The sequence below is a fragment of the Mauremys mutica genome, chromosome 14 (assembly GCF_020497125.1).
Source record: "Mauremys mutica isolate MM-2020 ecotype Southern chromosome 14, ASM2049712v1, whole genome shotgun sequence".
Taxonomy (NCBI): Eukaryota; Metazoa; Chordata; order Testudines; family Geoemydidae; genus Mauremys; species Mauremys mutica.
The window spans coordinates 41,868,072-41,892,283 of record NC_059085.1 but is presented as its reverse complement, the minus strand read 5'-3'; the positions used below and the strand labels follow the sequence as shown (position 1 = coordinate 41,892,283).

Genomic DNA, 24,212 nt, shown 5'->3' with positions numbered 1-24,212 from the left:
ACGAGAGCTTCCCTGTTTGGTACAGACAGGCAGAGAATTGGCCAGTGAAGGTCAGCAGCTGCCCTCCCCATCCCATGCTACTCCAGGGGAGGGGTAGCAGAAAGATACCCAGCATCAAGCATTATCAAAGAGGCAGCGCAGTCCAGTAGGTGACACACCACAACTGGGAGCCAGGACAGCTGGGTTCTATTCCTGGCTCTGCTGCTGACCCGTTGGGTGACATTTAGCAAGACAAGTGATTGCTTTGTGCCTCAGTTTCCCTTCCGTCCAGCTATCGGTCTTGTCTATTTAGACTGGAAACACTCTGGGGCTGGGAGTCCCGCTCCCACTGTTTGTCTGTGCAGCGCCAGGCACCATGGGGCCTTGACTTCAATCTGCCACCAGAACAAACACCAGACACACAAGCAGCCAGGGGAGTCTAAGGAAGGGAAGCCCCTGGCGAGTCCTCTCAGCACCCTGCTCTTATCTCACGTCTCCCCCCCTTTCCCCAGGATCTTCCTGCACTTTGCTACAGGAAGCGCTGTTCCTGGTTTTCACATGGGAATGCGAGGCGGAGGTCTATTGGTTCATCCCCCAGCTCCCGCATCATCTCTGTCATTCCCCCACAGCACCTCCAAAGTGCCCCACAAACATCTCACCCATCACTGCTTTGCAGCCACCTCTGGGTTGGAACGTGGCAGCTGCTTCACAGAGCACAGCCACACTACATAACAGTTCAGGGCTGGACGCTGCCAAGGGGGAGGTTTAGCAGCTCTGGCTCAGATCACAGAAGGTGAATGTAATGACCAGGGCTGGGACTGAGTCAGGTTAATGGGGCTAAACACCGATGTGCCTTGGGGGTCTTTCATGATCCCGCAGGGGCTGGGAACTCAGGTGAAGGAGCGCACCTCCAGCTGCACAGCGCCCCCTAGTGCTGGACTAGGATCAGACACACAAGTGCCCCCTGCTGAGTCACCAGCACAGAGCCAGAGCAGCAAGCAGAGTTATCAACGGTGCAGGGGACACACCAGGGTGCCAGAGGCCACGGGTGGAGGGCTGCATGTGGCCCATGTGCTTGTTGGATCCAGGCGAGTTCCAGAGGATCAGGTGCTGCCTCCCCCCACACCCAAAGCCAGTTAATCTAAAACAAATAGAACGAGTTGGTGTTAAACTCAGCTCAAAGCGATAAAGGAAAATAGCTGGAATAATTTTTCCCACCCACACATACCAAAGAGAAGGGAAAACACACACACACACACACACAGCACTAATCGGGAGGATCTCTCCCGGCCCTGTCCGTCAGCACAGGCCGTCCCGCCTCCCTGGGTCCTGCTTGGCCCGATAATAAACCTTGAGGTTTGCACACAGACTCCAGGCTGAGAGAGATTATACAGACAGGAGTCACAGTGCAGATAAACACAACTGAACAAGAGAGTGGAGAAAAAGGGGTGGGGGGGAAGAGTTTGCAGTTTTAATTAGTGACAAGTGACCCCACCCTTCACACACAGTGAGGGACCAGGGTGCTATAGGGAACTGGGAAGCTTCATTGGGGCGGGAGGGATCAGACCTTCCCACATTTAGGGGTTCTATAAATGGGAACGTGGCTATTCCCCCCCCAACACACACACTTCCACTGCTCTGTGCTGAAGGCAGTGGGGTTCAGGGGTTAGAGCAGGGGGCTAGGAGCCAGGCAGGACTCCTGGGTTCCATTCCTAGCAACGGTTCCCACCCGCTCCCTGATGCATACCAAGTCACCACCTGTTGATTCTTTTCATTTACCGGCCCTGCAATGGGAGGCTATTATGCCCTGGTTGGTGGGGTGAGGCTCGGCCGCGTCTGGCAAGGGCTTGGCGATCCTGCGATAAAGAGGTGACGTAGCAGGGCTGAGGGATTGGTATTGCATGGGGCTGGGCACAGGGCAGCAGGAATGAATCCAGGGAGGGGGCGGACGAGAGCCACCGCTTTAGACACAGGCCGCAGCGAAAGGAAAGGGAAGGCAGCAGGAGAGGTCAGGACACTACAGGGGCAGGGGGCTTGACGGCTAAAGTGCTCCAGCGAGGCTGCTCAGGATCACTGGCTGTAGGCCGGTCACCGCCCACAGCAGCGACCCGCCAGCCGAGGGCTGCCCTTTGCCGAGTGAGCTGGGCGACTCCCCTGCTTGTGCCCCTCCCTCAGCCCCATGGCGCTAGCCTTGTCCCGGCCTCAGACGGGACGTCGACACTGCACAAGCTGGGCCCAGGGTACCCTCCCGGGGCTAGTAGCTGCCGTTCAGACCTGTGCTTTGAGAGCCCCTGGGCTACACGGAGTCAAACCCCCTTCTGGGAGCAGCCGGCGTCCCCTGCCACTGGACCCCACCAGCTTTAGGGCTGCTCGGAGACGTCAGAACATCCCAGCCCAGTGGGGATTGGGCACCGCCATGCTCCGTGCCACCTGAGAGACAAGGGCTTCCAGCGGGCACAGAAATGGGATGGCTCTCGGGGCTACCTCCCCACCCAGCCAAGAAGCTGGCACTGCGAAGGACAAACCCTCCTCTAATCGTCCGGATGGGACTGGCCTAAGAACAGAAGCTAACCGGGGTTGGGCTGGGTCACTGGGAGCCTTTCAAAGAGATGAAGGAAACTTCTCTGATTCAGTGGGGGTGGGGGGGCAGCCCGCTCTGGTCCATGCTGATCTAAAGACCCTAGCCTGGCAAGCAGAGTACCACAGCATGGCAGGGGCTTGCTTCCACGTGAGATGGAAAACTGAGCCACAAATACCTACCTACCATTGTGGCAGTTTTCACAGACCCTGCTTTCCCACCCCAACCCCACTCTGTCTGCTTGCACGTTCAGTCTGATACAATCTTCTCCTTCACTTCCTGCCCTGTGCCGTTCCACTGCGTCGCGGTGCACTTCCAAATCGCTCCCGCGTTCCACCCCAGAAGTGGCTGCATTTCCAACCTTCTGCCTGAAAGTTCTCACACAGACCTGCTAATTCCAGGTCAACCTTTGGGAGGCAGAAATAAATTCTGGCACCTGGAAACGAGCCGCCCCGGCTGGCTCCTAGCTGAGGGACTCTCAGGGCCGCTGCACTGGGGAACGTGCCACCCCAACTCTCTATAACTAACAGTGAATAATCTTTACTGCGCACCCAGGGACAGAGGCAAATGAAACCAAATAAATGAGGCAGTGTTAAAAGGCCCAAAGGCTGCAGATATACTTAAATCTTTGATGGGGACCAAACTGAAAGACAAGAGCCCATAAAGGGCAGAGTTACAGCTCGGCGGGGGAGGTTTTCAATTACTTCTCCCTTTTTACAGGGCTGATTGGTATTTGTGGGGGCCGAGAGGCTGCTGTGATGAAGGGGCCAGAGGCTGGGCGCATGTGAATGGGCAGGTGGCTTGATCTAGCTGCAGAGCGCACCCATTATTCAGCGGAAGGATGGCGTATCGATCGGCCCCGTAATAGCTGGAATGAATCGCTCCTGTGCCGGGCTCAGAGCACTGCAGCAGCAGGGGGCCACGAGGACACCCCAGGCAGTGCAAGAAAGGGGATGTGCCATTGCCTTCACGCAAGAGACCTCAGGCTTATGGCAACTGGCTGCCCCTCCCTCTTCTCCCACCCCCCTGCCTGCTCCACTTGGGCCTCGACCAGATGCCGATCTCCACCCTCGTCCCCCCCTCCAGCCACCTCTCAAGCCAGAAGATGCTCTGCTGGGGGCTGGACCAGGAAGATTCCCTCCTAGCTGCTGCCCGGCCCCTCTGCAGCTGAGAGGGCAGGAGGAGCCTGTCCCGGCCTCTCCTCCCAGCCACACCTGGGGAAGGAGCAAAGGAGACAGGGAAGAGCGCACAAAACTCAGGAAGCCAGTGAAGATGGCAGAACATTAGTCAATATGGTTCCACTTCCCAGAGGCCTCTCCCTCTGCTGTCCAGCTGTTGGAGAGACTTGGAGCTAGAGTCTGGGCTACGGGATGACTCCACTCAACACCTGGGAGACAGCGAGCTGGGACATTAGCACGCTTCGATCTCCCTCCCCTATTCCTCATCTGCACCGCTGGACACACTTCCCCAGCGCCCCCCGCCCCAAGAGGGGCCAGCTTGCCATTCAGATTACTCACCGCCCAGCTGAGAGAGCTTGCCATGGGGAGGGGCTAAGGAGCAAACAGAGGCCTGTCTTGGGAGGATCTAAATTCCCCCTCCCTTAAAGAAACACTACGGAACTATTTAAGACTCAGATTTAGAGCATTTAAAAAAAAAAGGGGGGGGGAGGGAAAAGGTTTGTAAACCCCGCCCCTACATAAATAGCGCATTTGAGATTTTAAAAGTGGAACTGAAAATAATGTGGGGCTAGTGGAGGGGAGATGGTGTGGGGGGCAGGGAATGTCATCCCCCTCACGCCAGGGCACAAGCAGCAAGGAGCTTAGTTTCACAGTCCAAGCCGAGCACCCTGCAAAAATTTTTAAAAAGAAAACGTTTGCAAGCACAAGTTAAACGCGGAAGGATTTCGAGAGATTAAGGGGCGGGGTTTCAAAAGTGAACGCATTTGCATGTGCAAATAGCAGCTACCGGGGCTGGGTAGACAGGGTGTGTACCCGAGGCGTGCAGAGAGCCAATTAGGTAGCTCCCTCGCCATTTGGACATGCAGCTACCCAGGCTGCATGTGCATCTCTGGTAACTCCACGCACACACTTCAATTGCACGGTTTGCCTGTGCAGTTTAATCAGTGTGGTCTAAAGCAATTTCAGTAACTCCAGTAGGAATTTGGGGTTTCCCAGTACGACTTATGGCAACAGTGTCCGTTTTTAGCCAAGCGCCAGTGCAGCAAGGGATTGTACGCGGCCGTCGCTCTGCTGTCCAGGCTAATTATAGAGCCCTTGCAATCGCCGAGACACTCACCGTCCCTAAATCACTATTATGGCTTGGCAGTCTTTAGTTCAGTCGATACAGACCAGACCTGACTAGGGCAGCAGAGCCACTGCTACAGTAAATCTACCATACTCCAACACTGAGCTAGCCTGGGTTGCAGAAGGTTGCCAATAAAGAGCTTAGCCCGGTGATGCATGAGGGGAAGAACTTATTACTTCTCCCTAACCTTGATGCCTGAACCAGATGCTCTGGTTGTTTTCCCCGAGACGCACCAGCAATTCCCAGACAAGTTACTTAGCTAAGAACTCTGATGCTGTGGCGGTGCAGAAGCACACCGGCTACAGAAAGAGGCTAGTGGAGCATTTCGGAGATACCAGAATCCTAGCCAAACGCTGGAGAACCAAACCGACCGCCAAATAAATTCATAGCTACTGTTCCATAAACAACCTTAACTCTCACCCACTTCCCCCGAGACAGGTACCTGGAGGTTTGGTTCTAGAAGCAACCTCACAGTGGAGTTTCTGAATCCTTGCAGGAAGGGAATTGGGTAATTAGTCTCGTGTGGTACTCAGTCTACATCAAAAGGTGAAGGGGAAGGTCATCTAGGGCTATTACAACTGCTATACTCAGGGTGGAGGAGGCAGAGGACGTGACAGAGTCAGAGTAAGGGTGTTTGTGGCAATTTAAAAACCACGAATGCCCTGCAATGACTAGCAATTTGCCAGTGAGGCTTTTCGTTGCAATCAAGGATGTGAATTTACACCTATCTTGAAGGGTTTGGTCTAGGAATTGCATTTGTTTTTTAGACTAAAGTAACAGATATCATCGGTTACAGTGAGGTACAGCTACCCGCGCTCTGTGGCAGAACAATGCCATTTCTGACAAGTATCTCATTCAGATTAGATTACAACCCAGATTAACCAGATGTTAGGGGGAAGGGACGAGACTCAGTGAAAAAACTCCGCCCCAGTAAGTGGCAGCTCCAGCCCCAAAGAGAGAAGAGATTGGAAGACAAAGGAGGACAGGTGGAGATGAAAAGACTAGAAGCCAGTAGAGGACTGGGTGACAAAAACTGGGTGTGTGCACTATTCTTAGCCAATCACAAACAGTCAAAGATTTAAGGAAGCTGGGAGCAGTGAGAATGGAGGTCTAAAGCTAGCTACACCGCTGATTATGGAGTCACCAATGGTGCTCCATAATATTACAGTACGTGCTCACGGACCAAGGAAAGGGACGAGATGCTCACAGGCTGGCCTACTCTGGGGTCTGATCACTAGTGCACCGGATCTCCCAGAACCAGAAGGGTTTCACATTCCGGCCAACTGGATGCAGGGCCTGGATTAGCATCTAGCTACAGCTATGGATGCATGAGGACTGCATCTCCATCCCTGAACCGCTGGCCGAGCCCCAGTGGAACCCCAACCTGCTGCGTTCATGCTGAAATATACATGCACAACTGAGATAAAGCCTAAGAGATGGGGGTTGTGGCTCCAGCACCTCAAATCTCTGAATGGTGCCTCCTTCTGGGGTATTAAGGAATTTAAAAAAAACAGCCTCTGCAAGGGGGCAGTCTTGGGCATGGTGCCTCGGAGGACCAGGGTAGGAAGGAAGGGAAGGGAAGGGTGAGAGCATCTGATCCTTTGGAAGGGGGCTACTGAATCTGAAATCAGCACAAAACAGACCCATGTACCTTATTCTCTCCCAGGATTGGCTAGAAGCTAAGCCTTAGTGAGCAAAGGCAGCAATTTGTGAAGGCACTTGCCCATCCCGGGTAGGAGCCACTTTCCTGCCCCCTCCTCTTAGCAGGATCCTCCCACCATGAAGGAGGAGGGTCTCTTTTTGAAATGGGCAACAAACTGGCTGGTCTGTCAGGACTTGAGTAGGTAGCACTGGGGTCAGCGCAAGAGCCAGCCTACAAAACAGGAGGAAAATTAAACGGCCCAGTACCTCTGTAAACGCTCCCAAGTTGAGGATTATAGATTATAGCTATCAGCTATTTGCATATCAGAATTTTAAGCAGCCAGCCACCTCCAGCGAACAAGGTCATTTCAAAGATAAAAATATTCCTTCTCCCCTGCCTTTCACACTCAGTCGGCACGTCACACAGCCCGTGCGAGAGATTACCACGGAGACATGTGCAGGGGTCCCCCCCAACGCTACAGCCCAGCGCTGGGCGCTCCATCAGCCCCGGGGAAGTGGATGGGAGGGGGGGATCCAACTTGCTACCGGGTTAGAGAAATGAAACAGCCGGGGGCACACCAGAAAGGAGACTGGAGGCGCAGAATGGGAGAAATCCAAATGGGGGCATGGGAGAGGGGCACTGCCTAGACACAGAGGAATGAAGAACAGGGAAGATCTAGGCTCACGGAAGAGCCCCAGGTCCCTAGAGCCATGAGAAACTGACCATCCGGAGCATGCCCACCCGAGTCCAAGGAATGGGCCCTGGATCAGCCTTCCAGCAAGAAGGAAAAATCTACACCCCTGCCAGCCACCGCTGAGAGGGTGTGTGTTGTGGGAGGGAAGGGGGCCTTTCCTCCCCAGCAGAAGGGAGGCCAGCAAGAAAGGAACCTGCCGGATCACGTGCGGAAGGGGATAGATGGGCCTGATCCTGTGAGGTCTCAATGGGGAACTTCTATAGACTTCAGAGGCAGCTGCGCCAGGTCAGGTCCCAGGCTTCCCCTCCGCTGGCAGCTGCTCTGCTTCATAGACAAACAAAAATGGAGCCAGATGAGCAGGTGGCAGAGGGGGAAGGGGAGACGCTAAAGGGACACTAGCAAGCGTAACCCCTGCAGGGCTGGAAACAGTTGTGCTAGTGCACCAGAACCAGGAAGGGAAACGGACCAGTCTGGCTTCAGGTGTGGAGCAAAGAGAGAAACACCAGCAGGGGGAGGCACGCTGGGTGTTTCAATCGCTTGCACACTAAGTGATCCAATGCATTGACACGGCCCCTTCAAATGGAAGCTCCGGGACCCTTGAACGGCTGTGGGGGAGAATCCACCCTGATGCGGCTGGGAGCACAGAGTTGCCCACTCGCGCGATTCTATCACTAAGTCTGGTGATATTTAGGGTTTTACTTCTCTCCGGGAGCCAGGGCTTTAAATCCATCCCTCACGTGGAAAACGTGTGCTAATCCGGCCACGCACACTGGAGCAGGGGCAGAGAAGGGCTGCTAGGGTGACCAGGGGTACGGAGAGCCGATCTTAGGGGAGGAGACTTTGGGTACGTCTACACTGCAAAACCACCCCACAGTAGCGAGTCTCAGAGCCCAGGTCTACAGACTTGGGGTTGCAGGGCTCGTGCAATGGCACTAAAAATAGCCGGATAGATGTTCCCGCTTGGGCTCTGAGATCCACCCCCTCGTCGGGCTTCGGAGCCGAAGCAGGAACACTGACCCAGCTATTTTTCATGCTCTAGCACAGTGGTTCTCAAACTAGGGCCGCTGCTCGTTCAGGGAAAGCCCCTGGGGGGCCAGGCAGGTTTGTTTACCTGCCACGTCAGCAGGTCCGGCCGATTGCGGCTCCCACTGGCCGTGGTTCGCTGCTCCAGGCCAATGGGGGCTGCAGAAAGGGCAGCCAGCACGTCCCTCGGCCCGCGCCGCTTCCTGCAGCCGCCATTGGCGTGAAGCGGCGAACCATGGCCACTGGGAGCCACGATCAGCCAAACCTGTGGACGCGGCAGGTAAACAAACCGGCCCGGCCCCCCAGGGGCTTTCCCTGAACGAGCAGCGGCCCTAGTTTGAGAACCACTGCGCTAGTGCAAGCCTGAGTCTGCAGGCCTGGGCTCGGAGACTCAGTGGCTGCAGGTGTGTTTTTGTGGCCTAGACGTACGCTAAGAGGGCTTAGCTTATTTAGCCCAGCCAGACACAAAGGGGATCAGATTGCGCTCTGTAAACACAGCAGGGGTAGCACTAGGGAGCGGAACAACCCCGGAAGCTAAAGGACAATGTTGGCACAAGAACAAATGGGGATAAACTGGCCATGAATAAATGTAGGCAGGAAATTAGAAGGCTTCTAACCATCAGAGGAGGGAGGTTCTGGAACAGCCTCCCAAACACCCCCCACCCCCGCAGCTTGATGACGGAGTTTGATACGTTTATGAACGGGATCATCTGAGATAGCAGGGACTGGCCTTCCTGGCCCAGGAGGTCCCTTCCACCCCCTACGTCTCTGGCAAGCCCAGCTTTCATTTAAAAGACAGGGCAAGTTTCCACGTCTCATGGTTTCATAGAGAAGCTTGAAAATGTCCCTCAAGAGCACCCCAAAGGACCAAAACTCAGAAGGGAGATCAAAGGAATCCCCCGTTCAAAAACTAACCTTGATTTTAAAGCCCATCACATGATTTTAAGGGGATCTCTTAAACTCTAGGGGATGGTGATACTGATTATGTCTTCACGAGTCTATGTACCGCCGCGGGTGCTACTGCAGTGGCAATTGTGAATTCCTAACGAGGGGCAAACTTTACACAGAAACGGGAGGAGGGGAAAGGTTCACGCTTGCTCTCTTTAACCTAAAGATCTGACCTGCCCTGCACGCCGGGGGTTCGGATCCCAACAGATCCCAACTCTGCAGCCAAAGTTTTACGCACACACACGCACGCGCACACACACTTGAGTTGAGCTGGATCATGCCCTGCTTTGGCATGTGCCAGTCAAGGAAGTGGGGGTCGAAACCTTTGCATCTCTAGCAAGACTGGCCCCCGCAGAATGGGGGTGTGGCCAGTTTGACAGGCGCCATTAGCTGCCCATGCAGATGGCGGGGCCAGCTACACGTATGGCCCTCAACACGTAGGCTTGCAGCCCGCCTTTGCTCAAGAAGCCCTTGTTGCATGTTAGAGGGGAGAGGATGGGGCTGTCACCCGGTGGCCATGTGTGCAGGAGGCCCAGGTCTGCTAAGCCAACAGGGGTGGGAGGAGAAACACTCTCAGGCAGATGGGGCTCAGGCAGCAAGGTCGAGCCAGCCCAGGGGGTGGAGTTGAGACACTCCCAACATGGCCAAGCCAGCAGGGCCAAGCCAGCTCTTCTCTACATCAGTGGCCAATCACCAGGCGGCACAGAACGAGCCCTTTTCCTCACCCGGGGCCCATCTCAGCAGGATTCCATGATCCTACACAAGGGGGCCACTGCTTAAAACGTGGACGCCTCGTTAGCCAGCTGCTTGTGCCCAGAGCAAAGTGGAAGCCACTTCTGTAGGCCCTACAAAAACGTGTTGCTTCCCTCCAGCCCCCCAAGTTACACAAGCCATGAACTGGTATGTTTAAAACAATCCTGGAAATAGATCGGTTCTTCGGGGGCTTCCCAAGCGAAGCTCGGTCGCAGTCAGCAATGTGGAGTCACCCGACAGCATCTCCTTTAAAGGAGTCATTCCGTTACACGGCCTCCTTCAAAATAAATTCATACACCGGCCGTCCCCCAGGACTTCGCATCGCAGGCAGCGCGTCCTCTGTCACCGAGAGGCGGCTGAGAGATCAGCAAGTGGGGCATGACGGCGAGCTACCTAGCCTCTTTGCCTCCCTCCTTGGAGAGGATCCCAGAGGGGAAGTGATGCTGCGACAGCAAGTCCCCCGGGGTAGCTCCAGGCAATACAGAGAGACACCTATCCCCTCCCCCGCCAAGCCCCACAATCCCCAAAGGAAGTTCACCGGAGCAGATCAGAAGCGAGATCCAGAGAGGCACAAAGAAAAGCGTCTGGGAGCAGAGGCGCTCCCCCCCCCCTCCACACTGCATCTTCACAGCTGCCATTGCTGACATATGGCGGATCCTGCCAGATAAAAAGAAAATTCAGGCTGCTCAAAGTTTCCCTTTTTGCCAGTTCTATTCCTGATAAGTGCAGTGCCTGCACGGAGGCTGATAGACGGCCTATCGCGGCGGTTAGCACGAAAGGAACACCCTATCGCTCCAGCATCGCCGGACTGCCATCAACTCCCAGCCACACAGAAATTAATATCACTCCAATTACCAGAATAGAGATGGGCTGGGAGAAGGCGATAATAAAATCTCTTTTACATAAAGAATGCAAATAACTCACTCTGGCGAGGGCGGGGAAGGGAGAAGAAAAAGCGACGCAACTTTCCCCGCACACCTTCAGCCGATTGAAAGACGACCCGCAGGGACAGCTGGGGCGGCGCAGAGTCTGTTCTATTTCACTGCTGCTTCGGCCTCTCAGGCAGCTGGAGAGTGACAGAGGCAGGGACGCTGGAACGATCAGTTCGTACGCAGCGTAATTAGGGACACAGAACTAGACGGGATTTCCTGGGTCATTCGGTCCGTCCCGTGCCAGTACAGGCAGCCCCATCACACTGTGGATCGCTCTCCTCCCAGCATAAAAGTAACAAGCGCTCTAGCCGCTAACCGCAAGTTTGCGCGTGCACACACGGCTCTGAGCCCCCAGTTCTGCCAACAAGCCAGGGCACTCTGCTCAGGACTCATATGCAACCCTACAAAAACAAACCCAAGGTGAGCGACTCAGCACCAGCCAGCAACCTCGTCGCAAAACAGCATTCCCAGGATGGCACTCGCGGGTAACCCTCCCAGGTTGCCCATGGCATGTTGTGGAGGAAAATTATCTGGGAGATTTGACCTCCCAGCTTCCTAAGGGGTGCTGAGCAGTGAGATGAAGTTACTTAAGGTATTATGGAAAATACTATAACAATAACCCAATTAAATTAAGTATCCAACCCCTTAATTATCTCCCCGGCACTGCCGACTGCTGGGATGGGGGGGGGAATAGGAATACTTTGCTTTTTATTCCCTGGCTTGGAGGGGTCCTGATCAGGCTGCTCCACCCCCCAACCTCTCGACCTGCCCCCCAGTTCATTCCACCAGGCGACCAGTGAGCCAGAGGAGAGCTCTGAATATGGGGGCTAGGAAGCGGGGAAGCTGCTTGGCTGGAAGCAGTGCTGCAAAAGGAAGAGGCAGAGCTGCCCGGGCTGAGGCTGCTTATTAGCAATTAGGCTAATGAGGATGAGAGGTCGGAGGGAAAGAACACATCACGTCACCTCTCCTCCGCCTCCCTCCATGGTCACTAGGGCAAAGGGCCGGGGTGGGAGGGAGCAGATAAAGAGGAGATTGGCGAAGTGGAAGCCGCACAGATACTTCCTGCCAACGCATCCAGGAAGGGCCAGGGATATCAACTGGAGCACATTTCCCTTCCTTGATGAGTTTAAACGGGGGAAGGGGGGCAGGGAGGGGACCACTGACAGTATCAGCAGCAAACAGCAGAGAGATTCATGCTGGGGAGGAGGCTGCTTAACTCTCCTGCCCCAGCCAAGAGACGGGCCCAGCGCTCTGCCAGGCCCTTCCCATCCCCAATGGGCACGGCCCCAGAGGGAAGGTGGCAGGACTGAGCCCCACTCTTGGCACAGCCCCTCCACACCCCACTCACACTCCTGGTCGCTTTGTGCCAAGGGGAGCGTCCGCCCCTGGGAGGGGATGGGCAGGGCTAGCCCTGGCATAGGGCCTGCTCAGTGCCACGGGGCCTGTCGCCAGTGGGTATTTCACCAGATGAGGCAAAGCCGCTGGCGACGGGGTCATGGGAGCTGCACATGTGCCTTGGCACTCGCTGTTTCCCATGCTGCTTCGATAGCAGAGCCGGGACAATCTCCAACCTGTCCCTTAGCTAGGCAGCCCTAAGCCAGGGCTGGAGGCCATTCCTTCAGCAGCTGGTCTTTGCCATGGGTGGCACGTAGGGAAGGGAGGAAGGGCCCAGTTAATAAGGCACACGCAGGCAGAGCCAAGGGATTCACAGGCCCTTCTCCCCAGAGGGTCAGGGATCCAAAGTCAAACCGATAGTAACCGAGCCTCAAGGTCACGCCTTCCCAGCATGCAATGAGGGCTCAAGCCGAGCAGGGAGGGAAACCCAGTTCTCCTTGTTTAAAAACCCAACCCCAACGTCTCTCTTTCTGCAGCGGTTCCCCCACCCTCCTGCCATCCCACCCAGCTCCGCTAGATAGGAGTGTGACACCACTGCCAGCGGTGCCCAGACGCACGGGGGAGTATAAGGGAGACCTAAACTGGCCTACAAAGAGGACAGCTCAATGGTAGGATAGGAACTCAGGACATGGAAACACAGGGACCATCTCCTTCAATGGATGAACTACAGCCACTCGCACCAACTTCCACCTAGGTCTTTCAAAGCTAGGTCTTTCCCCCGCCTCGGTCCATGGCGGGAGCAGAGAAACACCTCTCGGTCGCAAGGAGGATATCCACACCTACTGCACGTCTGTTAACGTTTCAGGTCTACAGTGATCCTCGCCCAGCTTTGGGGGGTCGGGGGGAGGAACCTTCCACCTGGGCACCATGGCCAAACGTTACCAAGACAAGCCTGTAAGCTCCTTGGGAAAAGACTGTGTCTTCCTTTTGGTTTCTAGATACCGCAGCGATAGGTCCACCAAGGGCCCAGATAGCATGCACAGCACTGTACTGTCTGGCAGCCGTCACGCAAAGACACTCAGATTCAAAACACAGAGATGACAAGACAGGAAGACGGCGATATACAGCTATAGACACTTCTTGGGGTTTTGATAACATCACTAACCACTCTAGCTCTCTTCTTGTGGTTGCCATGATGCTATCAAAGCCCCACTGTGACTGTGTAGGAACGTAGACCAATGGCCAGAGCTGGTATTGCAAATGCAATCACGTAGCGGTCAGCGCCGGATGGTTTTTTCCAGAGGAAGGGAAAAACGTTATCCCTGGATCACCTTACCACACTGTATATCAATAACTCCTCCTTCCTGACACCACATGCTACCTAGCTCTCACCCTGAAAGAATGGAGATCCAAGCATCTTCAGCGTGATGTTAGCATGCAGTTATAACCCAGGCACTACGTTAATACAAATAATAAACAATTAAAAGCTATTCAAGCCCTTTTGAAAGAAATGCAGCTGCAGTACTGGTCCCTGTTCTCCTGCAACAGCGAGTTCCACAGGTTGGCTGAAGTTTACATCTAGTCCTATTAGTGGTAAATATACTGTCCTTCACCATGTCATCAAACGACCCCATACTCTTCTGTTAAGGGCCAGGGCCAGGACCCGTGTCCCCTCCAGCTCTTTCCTTTCTCCTGGGTAAATCCTGAGGTTTGTAATATTCAATCACACACGAGTCCTACTAGACCCCGATCTCCATTGTTACCCTGCTCTGGGCCTCTTTTAGGATCAATGGCACCTGTTTTGAGGCTGGAGACAACAAAGCCTCCAAGCCACACCACAGATGAGTTGAAGGTACAGAACAGGGGAGCGAATGCAGCTCCTGTTTCAATCCCAGGCTTCGGCCACCGCCTGCGCTTCCTTTGTTCCCTGGCCTGCGTTCTGCAGGAGATCGGACTACATCCTCACAGTGGTCCCTTCTGGCCTTGGAATTTGGGAATATCGGGGGGACAAATGTGGCATTCGGATCTGGGATTCAGAGTCCAACCCTCTCCCCTCCTTCAGATGCAGGAAGTTTGGGGTGCTCGGATCCCGAGGCTCTGCTGCCTACAGTGGCTAAACACACCATTGATGCCGGATTTTCCTCAACGCCCACATTCAAGTTGTTTGTAACTTGCCCCACTCACTCCGACATCTGTTTGTGTTGCGGGGGTGGGGCTTCCTCCCCGTGTAACATTAGTCAGGTCTCCTTGCTGACATCAGGGGACAGCTCACCTGCTTCCCCACCCCCTCCAGCTATCGCCCCAGTGTCACTGTGGGAACAGACCTCCTGAGACATTGGGGCCCGTTCTTCTCAAAATGGCCAAGCTGCTCCCAGCCGCCTCCACGGAGCCCTTTGAAAGGCAAATGGCCTGGGAAGACACTGACATTCAAGACATTCGTATCTGCCTGGTCATACATGACCGGCCAACCAGTGAAGAGCCCAGAGACAATGAGCAGCAAGACAGAAAAGTCAAAGCCATCAAACCCGGAAGCCAGGATGGCCTCTGCCTCCATCCCAGGTCCAGCCATGGCATTTTTCAGCTGGAAGACAGAGTAAGCCATGCTTCTCAGCGGGGACAGCACGGAGATACACGCTGCTGAGCCCTCCCTCCTTTAGGATGCAGGGTGTCCCCGCAGGGTTCAGGATGGGGCAGAGGACACGTTTTGGGGACGGGGGGGATTTACCTGGCCCAGTCCATGGGTTCGGCTCCTGCGGATTTTCTCCAGGCTCCTCCTTTTTTGACTCCTTCGGACTTTCCGAGGCTTCTTTGGACTCTGCTTCTGGAATGGAGGAAACGGCCTGTTACCGTGTCGTACAAGCTTAAAAGGAACGTCGGATACAACTTCCCACCGTGCTGGGGACTCCTCTGCCAGCCCAAAAACCCACCGGAAAAGGGCCACCACAGACGGGAGACAATAGCAAGCAACGCCCTAGGATGTTCTTGGCGGAGTAGAGTCCCACGGCCCGTTTGCAGGCCTTTCCCCACCCTACTCCTTTCGCGTTCACTTCCAAAACCTCGAAGCTCAAGCCCCATCAGCCCACAACGCCAGCCTCCATTGCCCAGTTCCTACCTTCTCAAACGAGCCCCTCCGTTCTTTCTCCCAGGCTGCTCTCCGCGCTTGGGGAGAGCTTCCTGTAAACACTTGCAAAGCCACCTCATCCTCGCCCTTCAAATCCCTCCTCCAGCCTCGGCTCCCTGCAGCGAAGCCTACAACTAACCAAGCTTGACAACTAACCAAGGCAGCTGGTGCGCTGAGCCCACAGCCTGTCATTCTGGCCTCCTCGTGCTCCCCCATTGGCCCAGCTCCATCAGTCGCCTCTTGCCTGGTACTTGGATTGGAAGCTGCTTGGGCAGGGACTGTGGTTTTCTTCTGGGTTTGTAAAGCACCTAGCGCCTGATCCATGGGGATCTCCTAGGCATTACGATACCGCCAGTACTAATAAAATGCCAAGCCAGGAACCCCAATCCTTCCTGTCTACTCTGCAGGCATCCCCAGTGCACGCGAGCAGGAGGGAGCCTTTTCATCCAGGACTCCTGGGTTCCTAGCTGTGAACACGTGAACAGCAGCCTTTTTGACACCCTTCTCAAGGGGGTATTAGTCCATACACAACCCGCTGCTGTGCAAATTGATGGGACTGGTAGTTGAACAGCGGATGTGCCCCAGGTCAAGACTCCGGTGTACCGGGAGAGTCCTGCAGGGGCAGCAGCCACTGACGTAGCAGCATTGTTGTGTATGGGGCAAGCGAAATGACACAACGGAGAACTGGCCCCAGGTCAGAGGAGTGCTGGCAAAGCGGTGTGGTGAGCAGGGGCCTGGGAGATAGGATTAGAGTAACAAGGGGGGGTTGGGCAACTGAGGTGCACTGGCAGATGGACTGGGAAAGGACCTGGAATGGACTCGTATTATCCACGCATGCAAGGGAACTTCACCGTAGATCCAGAGCAGAGCATTGCCAGCACGGGAGAAAGTGAGAAGGGATGCGCCTGGGGGTGGAGGTGGAGGTGGGAGCAGCAAGGCGAGAAGAGTTGGCATTTGTAGCTTTAAGAGCAACTCGGGGCAGATTTTTAGAATTGTATCAGCAAAACATGCGCCGGGAATGGTGATCAATTGCACACGTGCAACCAGCGAGATACTGCCCACTAACGCAACTGTGCAATGGCACATGGCCAACACCTGACCCTCGGTCTCCAGCCATCTGCCCCAAGCAGAGAGATATCGCACAACACTCACCGGCTGGGAGCAAGGCCTTCAGCTAACGGACCGTGTAGCGGGGCGGTTACCCCGCTCCTGAGAGTAAAGGGAAGCAGCCACAGCTGGGGCCATGCCCCGATCAGGTGCCCCTGGCCCTGGTATAAGGGCTCAGGGAGGAGCTGGGTCAGACTCTCTCTCTAGCTGTGGAGAGAGAAGGACTCGGCTGCCTGGGATCAGGGTACCGGAAACAGAGCAGTGCCGCGGAAAGGCAGGAGGAGGTGGGGAGCCTTGGATAAGGCCCGAAGCAGGTACTGGGGCTACAGAGGTGTAGCCTGGGGATAGGCAGAGGCAGCTAGTCCAGTGATGAGTGACCATTACGGACTGCAGTCTACCCCAGAGAACGTGGGCTAGATGACGATTGGCAGCAGCCACTGAGGCAAGGCGGGGATAGAGGGTTGGGGGTTCCCCGGGGAGGGGAGACCCAGAGTGGGGGTACTGCGGAGGGCAGAGCCCTGAGGTGGAGGAGCACCGGCGTCTGGGAGGGACACGGGGCCCTAAGGCAGGCGAGACACTGGTCTGCAGAGGACGCTCTGGGCTGGACAAGAGTTAATTCCCAAGATGACCAGCAGGAGGCGCTGCGCCGGGGAGTCTTCACTCTGCTACAGAGGGGGATTGGCTGAGTGCTGGTTTTTGTAAATTTCAAGTCAGGCCAGAGGAGCATTCAAGCAGGCCGGTGAGCATCTGGAGACATAAACCCCTTTCTCCTTCGCTACGGACTTGGAAGTTCTCATTAACATTCAGAAGCCTGAGGGAACCTGTGGGAAGGCACCTCCTTACCTTTCCATCCCACCAAGGGCCCCATGTCAGGGAGCCTGTTGAAATACAGCTCCCGGCATGGCTCTATTTGTGGCGGCTACATAGCAACTTGATAACAATTATTTTCTCCATTAACTGCTGTTAAAGATGGTGCCGATAAGCCTATCTGCATATGACAGTGCGACAGATTAGCGCCCAAAGTGCATGTTTGTCTTCACGTCCAGGGCGGATAACCATTGCAAAGCCCAAATCGATAGGCGCCATAAAGAACGCCCTGGGTGACGTCACCGGCATTGGCGATATTAATACAGGTGATAAGCGGGATGATTAACATCAAATAAATCAATCACCGGGTATAAAAGTCCTATTATTTTTGGCTATAAATCAAAGTGCCTGGCATATTGATTTTTATCCATCTCGCTGAAAGCTTTCGCAGCCGTTATTGCTGCTCGGCATTATCTGCACTATCACCTTTTTATCAAAGCAGCCTAGTGCCAGGTGCAGCTCTCCGGCTGAGTTTCCAGCTCCCTAACCCCCCAACCTCGGGACTGCATTGAGCTCCCCAATCAGATAAAGAGCCACTCGCTTCCTCTGTCAGCCCAGCCCAGCGGGGAGCAAAGTCTGCCAGCCACAAACCACTTCTCAAAAGGAGCCTCCTTCAACGCCCCTCGCCCCCGACCACCTCAACAACCATCACGCTTGGCGGATGACCCAAGGCCCCATTCAGTGGGGACAGGGTGGGGCAGGAGATACAGAGGGTCATGGACAAGACTCTGGCTTGGAGGAACTCGTGCGCTCCCACCACGCTAGCTGCCCCTTATCGGGGAAGATTATCGGGAGATTAACATTCTGCTCCCTTTGCTCAAGGCCTCCTCCCCCGGGGAGTTTTCCTTCCCTTTATCTAGGGGGCAAGTGCTCCAGTTTATTGACTGCCAAGTCAGAGGCCAGAATCTTCCAGTGGCATCGATCTCCGGAAACCTTTGCTATCATGGCAGGTCTCGGACTTTGACGGAGGGTGGGTTCCTGCTAGGAAATAGATTCCGCAATCTCCCTGTGCTGGTGCTGACTGCCAGAGCCACCTGGTGGGGTCTGGCACAGGAAGGGGTGTGTGTACGAGCCGCACCACGCACGGGATGGGAGGCTGTTTCAGCTCCAGCACGGGAAAGAAACTAACCCTCTCCAAAATGTGCATCAGAGCTAAGACTCGGGTACCCCTCACACCGGGGCACGACTGGACTGATTATCACCACCTGGCACCACTGATCTCAAAGGGCACTGCAAACATTAACTGATTACACTTCGCACCCCCTCCCCAGAGCTAGGATCGCTTTGTGTCGGCACTGAAATGCAGTCACCTCCCAGGCTGGGGTGCAGTGCGGCTGCCGATTATTGCTGCGTGCCAGCCAGGGATGCTGCAAGATTGTTTGGACAGGAAGCAAAAGACAAGGTAGCAAGCATCATGCCACTGGATCCATGCCTAATCGGGGCAACTTCCTCCAGTGACATCACCATGACAGCCGTGCAACATCATGTGCACATTTCCACTGGGGAGAGAGCCAGCTATCCATGACCCTGTCCCACGATCCTTAGCGGTTGCAGGCTGGCTCCACTTTATGGGTCACTTTGTACCTGGTAACCAATGTCACCAGATTGCACTGGCGCATTTAATGCAATGGAGCCCTGTACCTACTAGCCAGATCCCCCACTCCTGCATCCGCCCGCCCCCTTGCAGACATACCCCTACGCTGGGCTCGTGCACTCTAGGGGAGGCTGTCCTCAGATCACCTCACAGGACGGACATGCAGCCAGGAGGCCAATTCATTAGCAGCCAGCCCCATGTCAGTTTCACACCTCAAGTTTCCACGCACCTGCTTCTGGCTCCCCATACCCTCCCCCATACAAGCTCAGTGTGCCTCCACCAGACTGCCAAGCAAAGGGGCCGCTCAGAGCGAGACAGGTCAAGAAACGGCCCTACAGTGACCAGAGGAAGAGACTATCTCCTCCTTCCACTGGCTGCACTGGTGGAAGTTGGGGCAAAGGGGCACTGGCTGGACCAAAGTCACAATTACTGTGCCAGGGAACCTTCTGACGGGAGGGTCAGGTTAGGAAGCATTTCAAGGTGGAGGCCTGGGTGCCTTTCGCCAGATCTCAGGCCCCACGGAGGTTGCTCCTCCCAGGCTGATCGCCAATCAGGGAGCCGAACACACACCACGGTTGCACCCTGCAAGGGCAGAGGCCCAGAGGGAGACGGTGGTCACGGAGCCACGGACCCAGCCAGCAGCTCCCCTGACACCAGGGAGGAGTCTCCTTACGCGGAGCCAGATGGGAACGCGTCAGGGATGGGCCGAGCATGGCGCTTGCAGGGATTCGGATTTGCAGGTGACAGTCATGATGGCATCGTTCTGCCAGTCTTGTAACAACAGAGTGGGTTGTGCTACCCATGCCCGACTGCTGCTCCCCACCTGAGGCAGGAGGCCCTGGGGAGGACCGAGCAGGAAAAAGCCCCCACGAGCAACTAAGCCAAACATCAACCTGCTTTTTTGATGCATCACAACCTCTCGCACTCCCCAGAGCAGAGCCCACCCCAGACACCTGATGGACAGGGGAAAGTGGATCTCAGATACAGCCCCAGCGAGGGGCCAGGCTGGCCGCTCTTCAGCCACAGCGGGTCCAGGAGCAGCCCATGCTCAGACCACAACGCTCCTCTTTCCCACATCATTTCTGTGGCACGTTAAAGGCCGGGGGAGCCAGCCCTCCCACAAAGGCAGATCCAACCACTGGAGAGCCAAGAGGAACTCCAGCTCCTCAAATACAGAGCTGCCAGGACCTCTGTGAGTGACTCCACCTGGTTCACCTAACACCCCACCCTGGTGAGCCCCCGCTCCGGGGCACACTGGATAATCACTAGCGTTCTCGAAGGGGCCGTAGAGGCCAGGCCATGGACAGGCCTCGGAGAAGAAGCAATCCGGGCATTGTCTCCGGAGCAGAGTTGAGGCGCGCCGGCCAGGGGGCGACCTGGTGGGCTTGCACTTCTGCTGCTTTCCTTACCGCCCCTGCTCCCCCACTAAGTAGAAGGCGACTGACACCCTCGGGCAGGGAGCTTCTCTCACCATATGCGGCTTTACACGAGAGCCCAAGCAAGCGGCGCAGTAACTCCACAGCCACAAGCCACCAGAGCGGGACTTACCTTCACCGCCAGCAGGGCTTGAGGCATCACACTCTGCAGATCCATTTTGGGCTGATGCTGCACCCTCTCTCTCAGCTTGGCTATTCTCCTCCGCCGGGACGTCGTCACCTTCCTCCATCTCCCCAAAGGAACCTTCGAAACACAAGAGGAGTCGGACAGGTAAGTGACGAGAAGGCAGAGCCCTCGGGCCATACGTCCAGGCAGGCGCCCGGCACAAAGGCCTGGCTAGCAGTTTCCATCAGGCAGATTCTCACCCTTCCTTTGCCTGGGAGGGGAGACGGGAAGCCACCTGTTGCAAACTCTGAAGCATCCATAGTCCAGGAGCCCTCTCCACAGGGGGGCATTTCACAGCACAAGGCTGATCAAGTGCCTTGTTCTCATCAGGGCTTGGAGAGCCCCCCCCTCCGCCCCCCAAGAAGTGTTTCCTTCCCAAGGTTTCCCACCTCTTCCACTTCCAGGGAAAGCAGCAGACGAACAGACATGCTAATTTCGAAGAGATCTGTTCCTTTGTCCTCTCCTTCCTGCTAGGAGCATAAGGAAGATGCTCCAGTGACACACAGCACTCCAGATGTTAGCTACTCTTCCTCCCCACCCCCACCCTCTCCTGGGCAGATGGAATGGGTCCTTCCAAAAACCCTACCTGCAAGAACACGGATTTCAAAGCCACGCACTCCAATCACAGAGAACACTGAGGGCGCCCTGATAGACTAGCAACAGTTCCTCCCCATGAACCGGTCCATTACTATGGCGGGGCGAGAGACACTGAGTGCCAGGGTGGATTTTTTCGGGGGGGGGGAGCAGGAGCAGGGTTTTGACCAGCTCTGATTCACTCAGCTCTAAGTGCAAGAGGAATTCAACAGCTGAGAAGCGTTTCCCAGGGCGGACTCCAGTGTTTTCCACGCTCAGCACTGATCAGAGCACTGGCAGCCCTGACTCGTAGGCAGAGTCTGCAAGCAGCCCCCCAGAAATGCACAATGCCCAGGGGAGGGTCTCCAGGGCACTCGCATCGCAGCACCCAGGGTGAAGGCCATTTCCTTCACTGACCTAACAAAGGGACCCGGGTACGGCTCAGCCCCAGCCCCTCCAGAGGCCCCCCCCCCGGCCAGGCTAGCAGGCTCATCCCGCGCCAGCCAACACAAAGCCCGGCTAGTTTTATTGTCACTTTTATAAGCTCTGCTGACCACTGCAGACACACGTTATTGGTTATTGAAGGAAATATATTAAGGCTACAAATGTCTCTGTGCCTTGTAAACGGTGCTCTCCAAACATGCCACCTGCTCGGCGGAGAGCGATCTGGACAGCTCAGAGCCGGGGGGCGGGGGGGGGGGTCTGAAAGAAACCAGTAAGACAGGAAAAGAAGAGGGGCGGAGGCCATGGCTACATAGGAGCTGCTTTTAGTTCCTTCTAGGTTCTACTCCTAATCACACAGCTTGTTTGAACCTCTCTGCTCCTGGAGGTGGGGAGCTCAGTTACCTCGGGCAGGGGGGTGTTCTACTTCCTACCTGGTGGGACAGAAAGGAGAGGGGTCCCTTCCCCCCCAGCCCCGCCCATCCAGAGTGAGAAGTCCCAGGGGCACCGTGGCTTCACCCGGGTGGTTTGCCTCCCACCCATCCGGCAAGCGCTTTGGTCTCACATTGCTAACACGGGGCCCAGCGGCGAGGACGTCTCTCGCCATGTTAAGGCATGCAGGGACCTGGGCCCAAGCCCTCTCCACTTGTTTCACAGAGATCCCAAGGAGCCACCCATGAGACGGCATGAACTCCCGCAGCTGGGCACCAGGCGGACCGGGACAATGGAACGGGCTTCTCTCAGCACTCGCAAAGCCCTTGTTTCACAATGTCCACAGACTGATTCCTGCGCTGGCGTCTGGGGCCCATGGGGAGAGGGACGGGGGGCAGAGGAGAGAGAGGATTATTCTGACATGCCCCGTGGGAAGTTGGGCGGGGGGCAGGGGTTGAAGGAAGCTTTCCCCACTCACTTTACTCTGGGGTGAGGCTGCCTTCATCTCTCTGGCAAGGCCGCAGGCTGCATGGGGCGATACTGAAATGTTTGCAAACACGTAAAGGTCCGTCTAGGCCAGTATCCTGTCTCCTGATAGTAGCCAGTGCCAGGTGTCCCAGAGGGAATGAACAGAACAGGGAATCACCAAGTGATCCATCCCCTGTCGCCCATTCCCAGCTTCTGGAAGCCGCTACTACACATTGTGTTTTTCCATAGCATCTTCCGGAGGACCTTAAAGCCCTTTACAGACATCAGTGAATTAGGTTTAAAACATTCCTCTGGATTATCATCATCATCATCATCATCATCCCATTTGACCGACAGCTAAGCCACGGAATGGCAAATCAAGGGAGAACGACGCTGGCTCCTTAAAGGACTGGGCTCCTCAAGGTGTGAAGGACATTCTCTGCCCTCATTTTCTGTGCAATCATAAACGAAGACAGGCTGGATTCCTTGGAGCAGAGTCTAACACGGCTGGGCCATGTGTCTATGCAATGATGCCATCCTGGCAGACACAATGGGGCTTGAAGCAGAGGCCTCCAGAGCTAGGAGGGTGAGCTGCTATAGCTGGAGCTGACAAGCCAAGCTTTCTAGCGAGGGTGGTGAAGTCCCATCCTCTGCTGATTGGGCACCAGGAGGGGACACGGAACACACACACCTCCGTGGGTCACACGTACGCCGAGCTCACCCCAGAACTGGAGGCGGCTTTGCAGCCTCCGGATCGGAGTGTGGGTTGCGTTATGTTTCTAACTTCAGTTCCACTGTGCAGCCACGTGGCTGTGCCACACAGACTAGCTCCAGCAGGACCAGCCCCTCAGGGATTAGTCGGCCTCCTCTCGGAAACCACTTGGTTCGCAGCTGACACGCCCACGGCGAGTGGTTGCGACAGGCACGTCTAACTCAGGGCAAGTCAAATGCTGCTAGCGCTGGAGACAGGAATTCCCGAATAGGACTGCTGGCCCAGTCGTTTGCATGCTGTTCCCCAGAATGCTGTCTCTCCCAGCTCACGGCAGAGCTGGCCCGGGAGCCTGGGGCCCACGTGGAGAGGTTTGGATGTGCTAGTGCAGTGGTATTCGGAAGACAGGATGCTGGGCTGGATGGACCTCTGGTCCGACCCAGTCTGGCTGTTCTATGTTCTGCATCTCCATTTGAAAATTTTTAAGGGGGTTCACAAATGAAAAAAGGTTGAAAACCACTGCACGATTGAACCCCCCCCACACACACCATGCAGCTGAAAGGGGACTTCCACCGTATGCAGGAGTAGCAGAATGAGTCCCACCATACCCAGGAGGCACTGCCTGGCAGGTCATCCACTCATTAGACCGCTTTCAACTGGCTGGTCAAATGTGCAGTCTGCGTTACCCCACACGTCAGTGTGCCGAGGCCACAGCAGTCTGTGCAGTGACCGAACCAGCCAGGTTCAGAAAGGAACCGTAGTCACTGAAAGAAGAGAAGAGAAGCCTGCTTCTAATGACGGAGCCGCGTAAGGGAACGCTGCCGTGGTAATGAGCTCTCCAGCGCAGAGAGAGATCAAACACAAAAACACAATCAAACCGATTCCCCGGGAACAGACCATCACATCCTCCAAGCCTAACCAGGCCTGGAACCTCCGGCCCCCAAATATGGCAAGCAGCTCCCGCCAAAAAGGGGAACGGGAATAAAACCGCACAGCGCATTTCTCCAGACCTCAGCCACTCTCTGTGACTCCAGGCATGTCTATTTACACCGGGAGAACAAAGGGCCCATAATCTATACAAAGCAGACAACAATAAGCGTGAATAAAGAG

General features: G+C 55.5%; 1 protein-coding gene across 5 annotated transcripts in view; it reads right to left on the bottom strand.

Moving 5' to 3' along the window:
• Positions 1–24,212, bottom strand: part of ZFPM1 (zinc finger protein, FOG family member 1) — a 125,374-nt gene that overhangs the window by 51,297 nt on the left and 49,865 nt on the right. For 2 of the 5 annotated variants that reach the window (XM_044987140.1, XM_044987142.1), the window contains exons 2-3: positions 20,426–20,557; positions 14,914–15,009 (exon numbers count right to left, since the gene is read on the bottom strand). In XM_044987140.1, the coding sequence (XP_044843075.1) occupies positions 14,914–15,009; positions 20,426–20,557 (228 nt within the window). Of the gene's footprint in view, positions 1–14,913; positions 15,010–20,425; positions 20,558–21,065; positions 21,139–24,212 lie in introns of those variants that run through there. The other 3 variants (XM_044987141.1, XM_044987143.1, XM_044987144.1) reach the window with 2 other exon arrangements.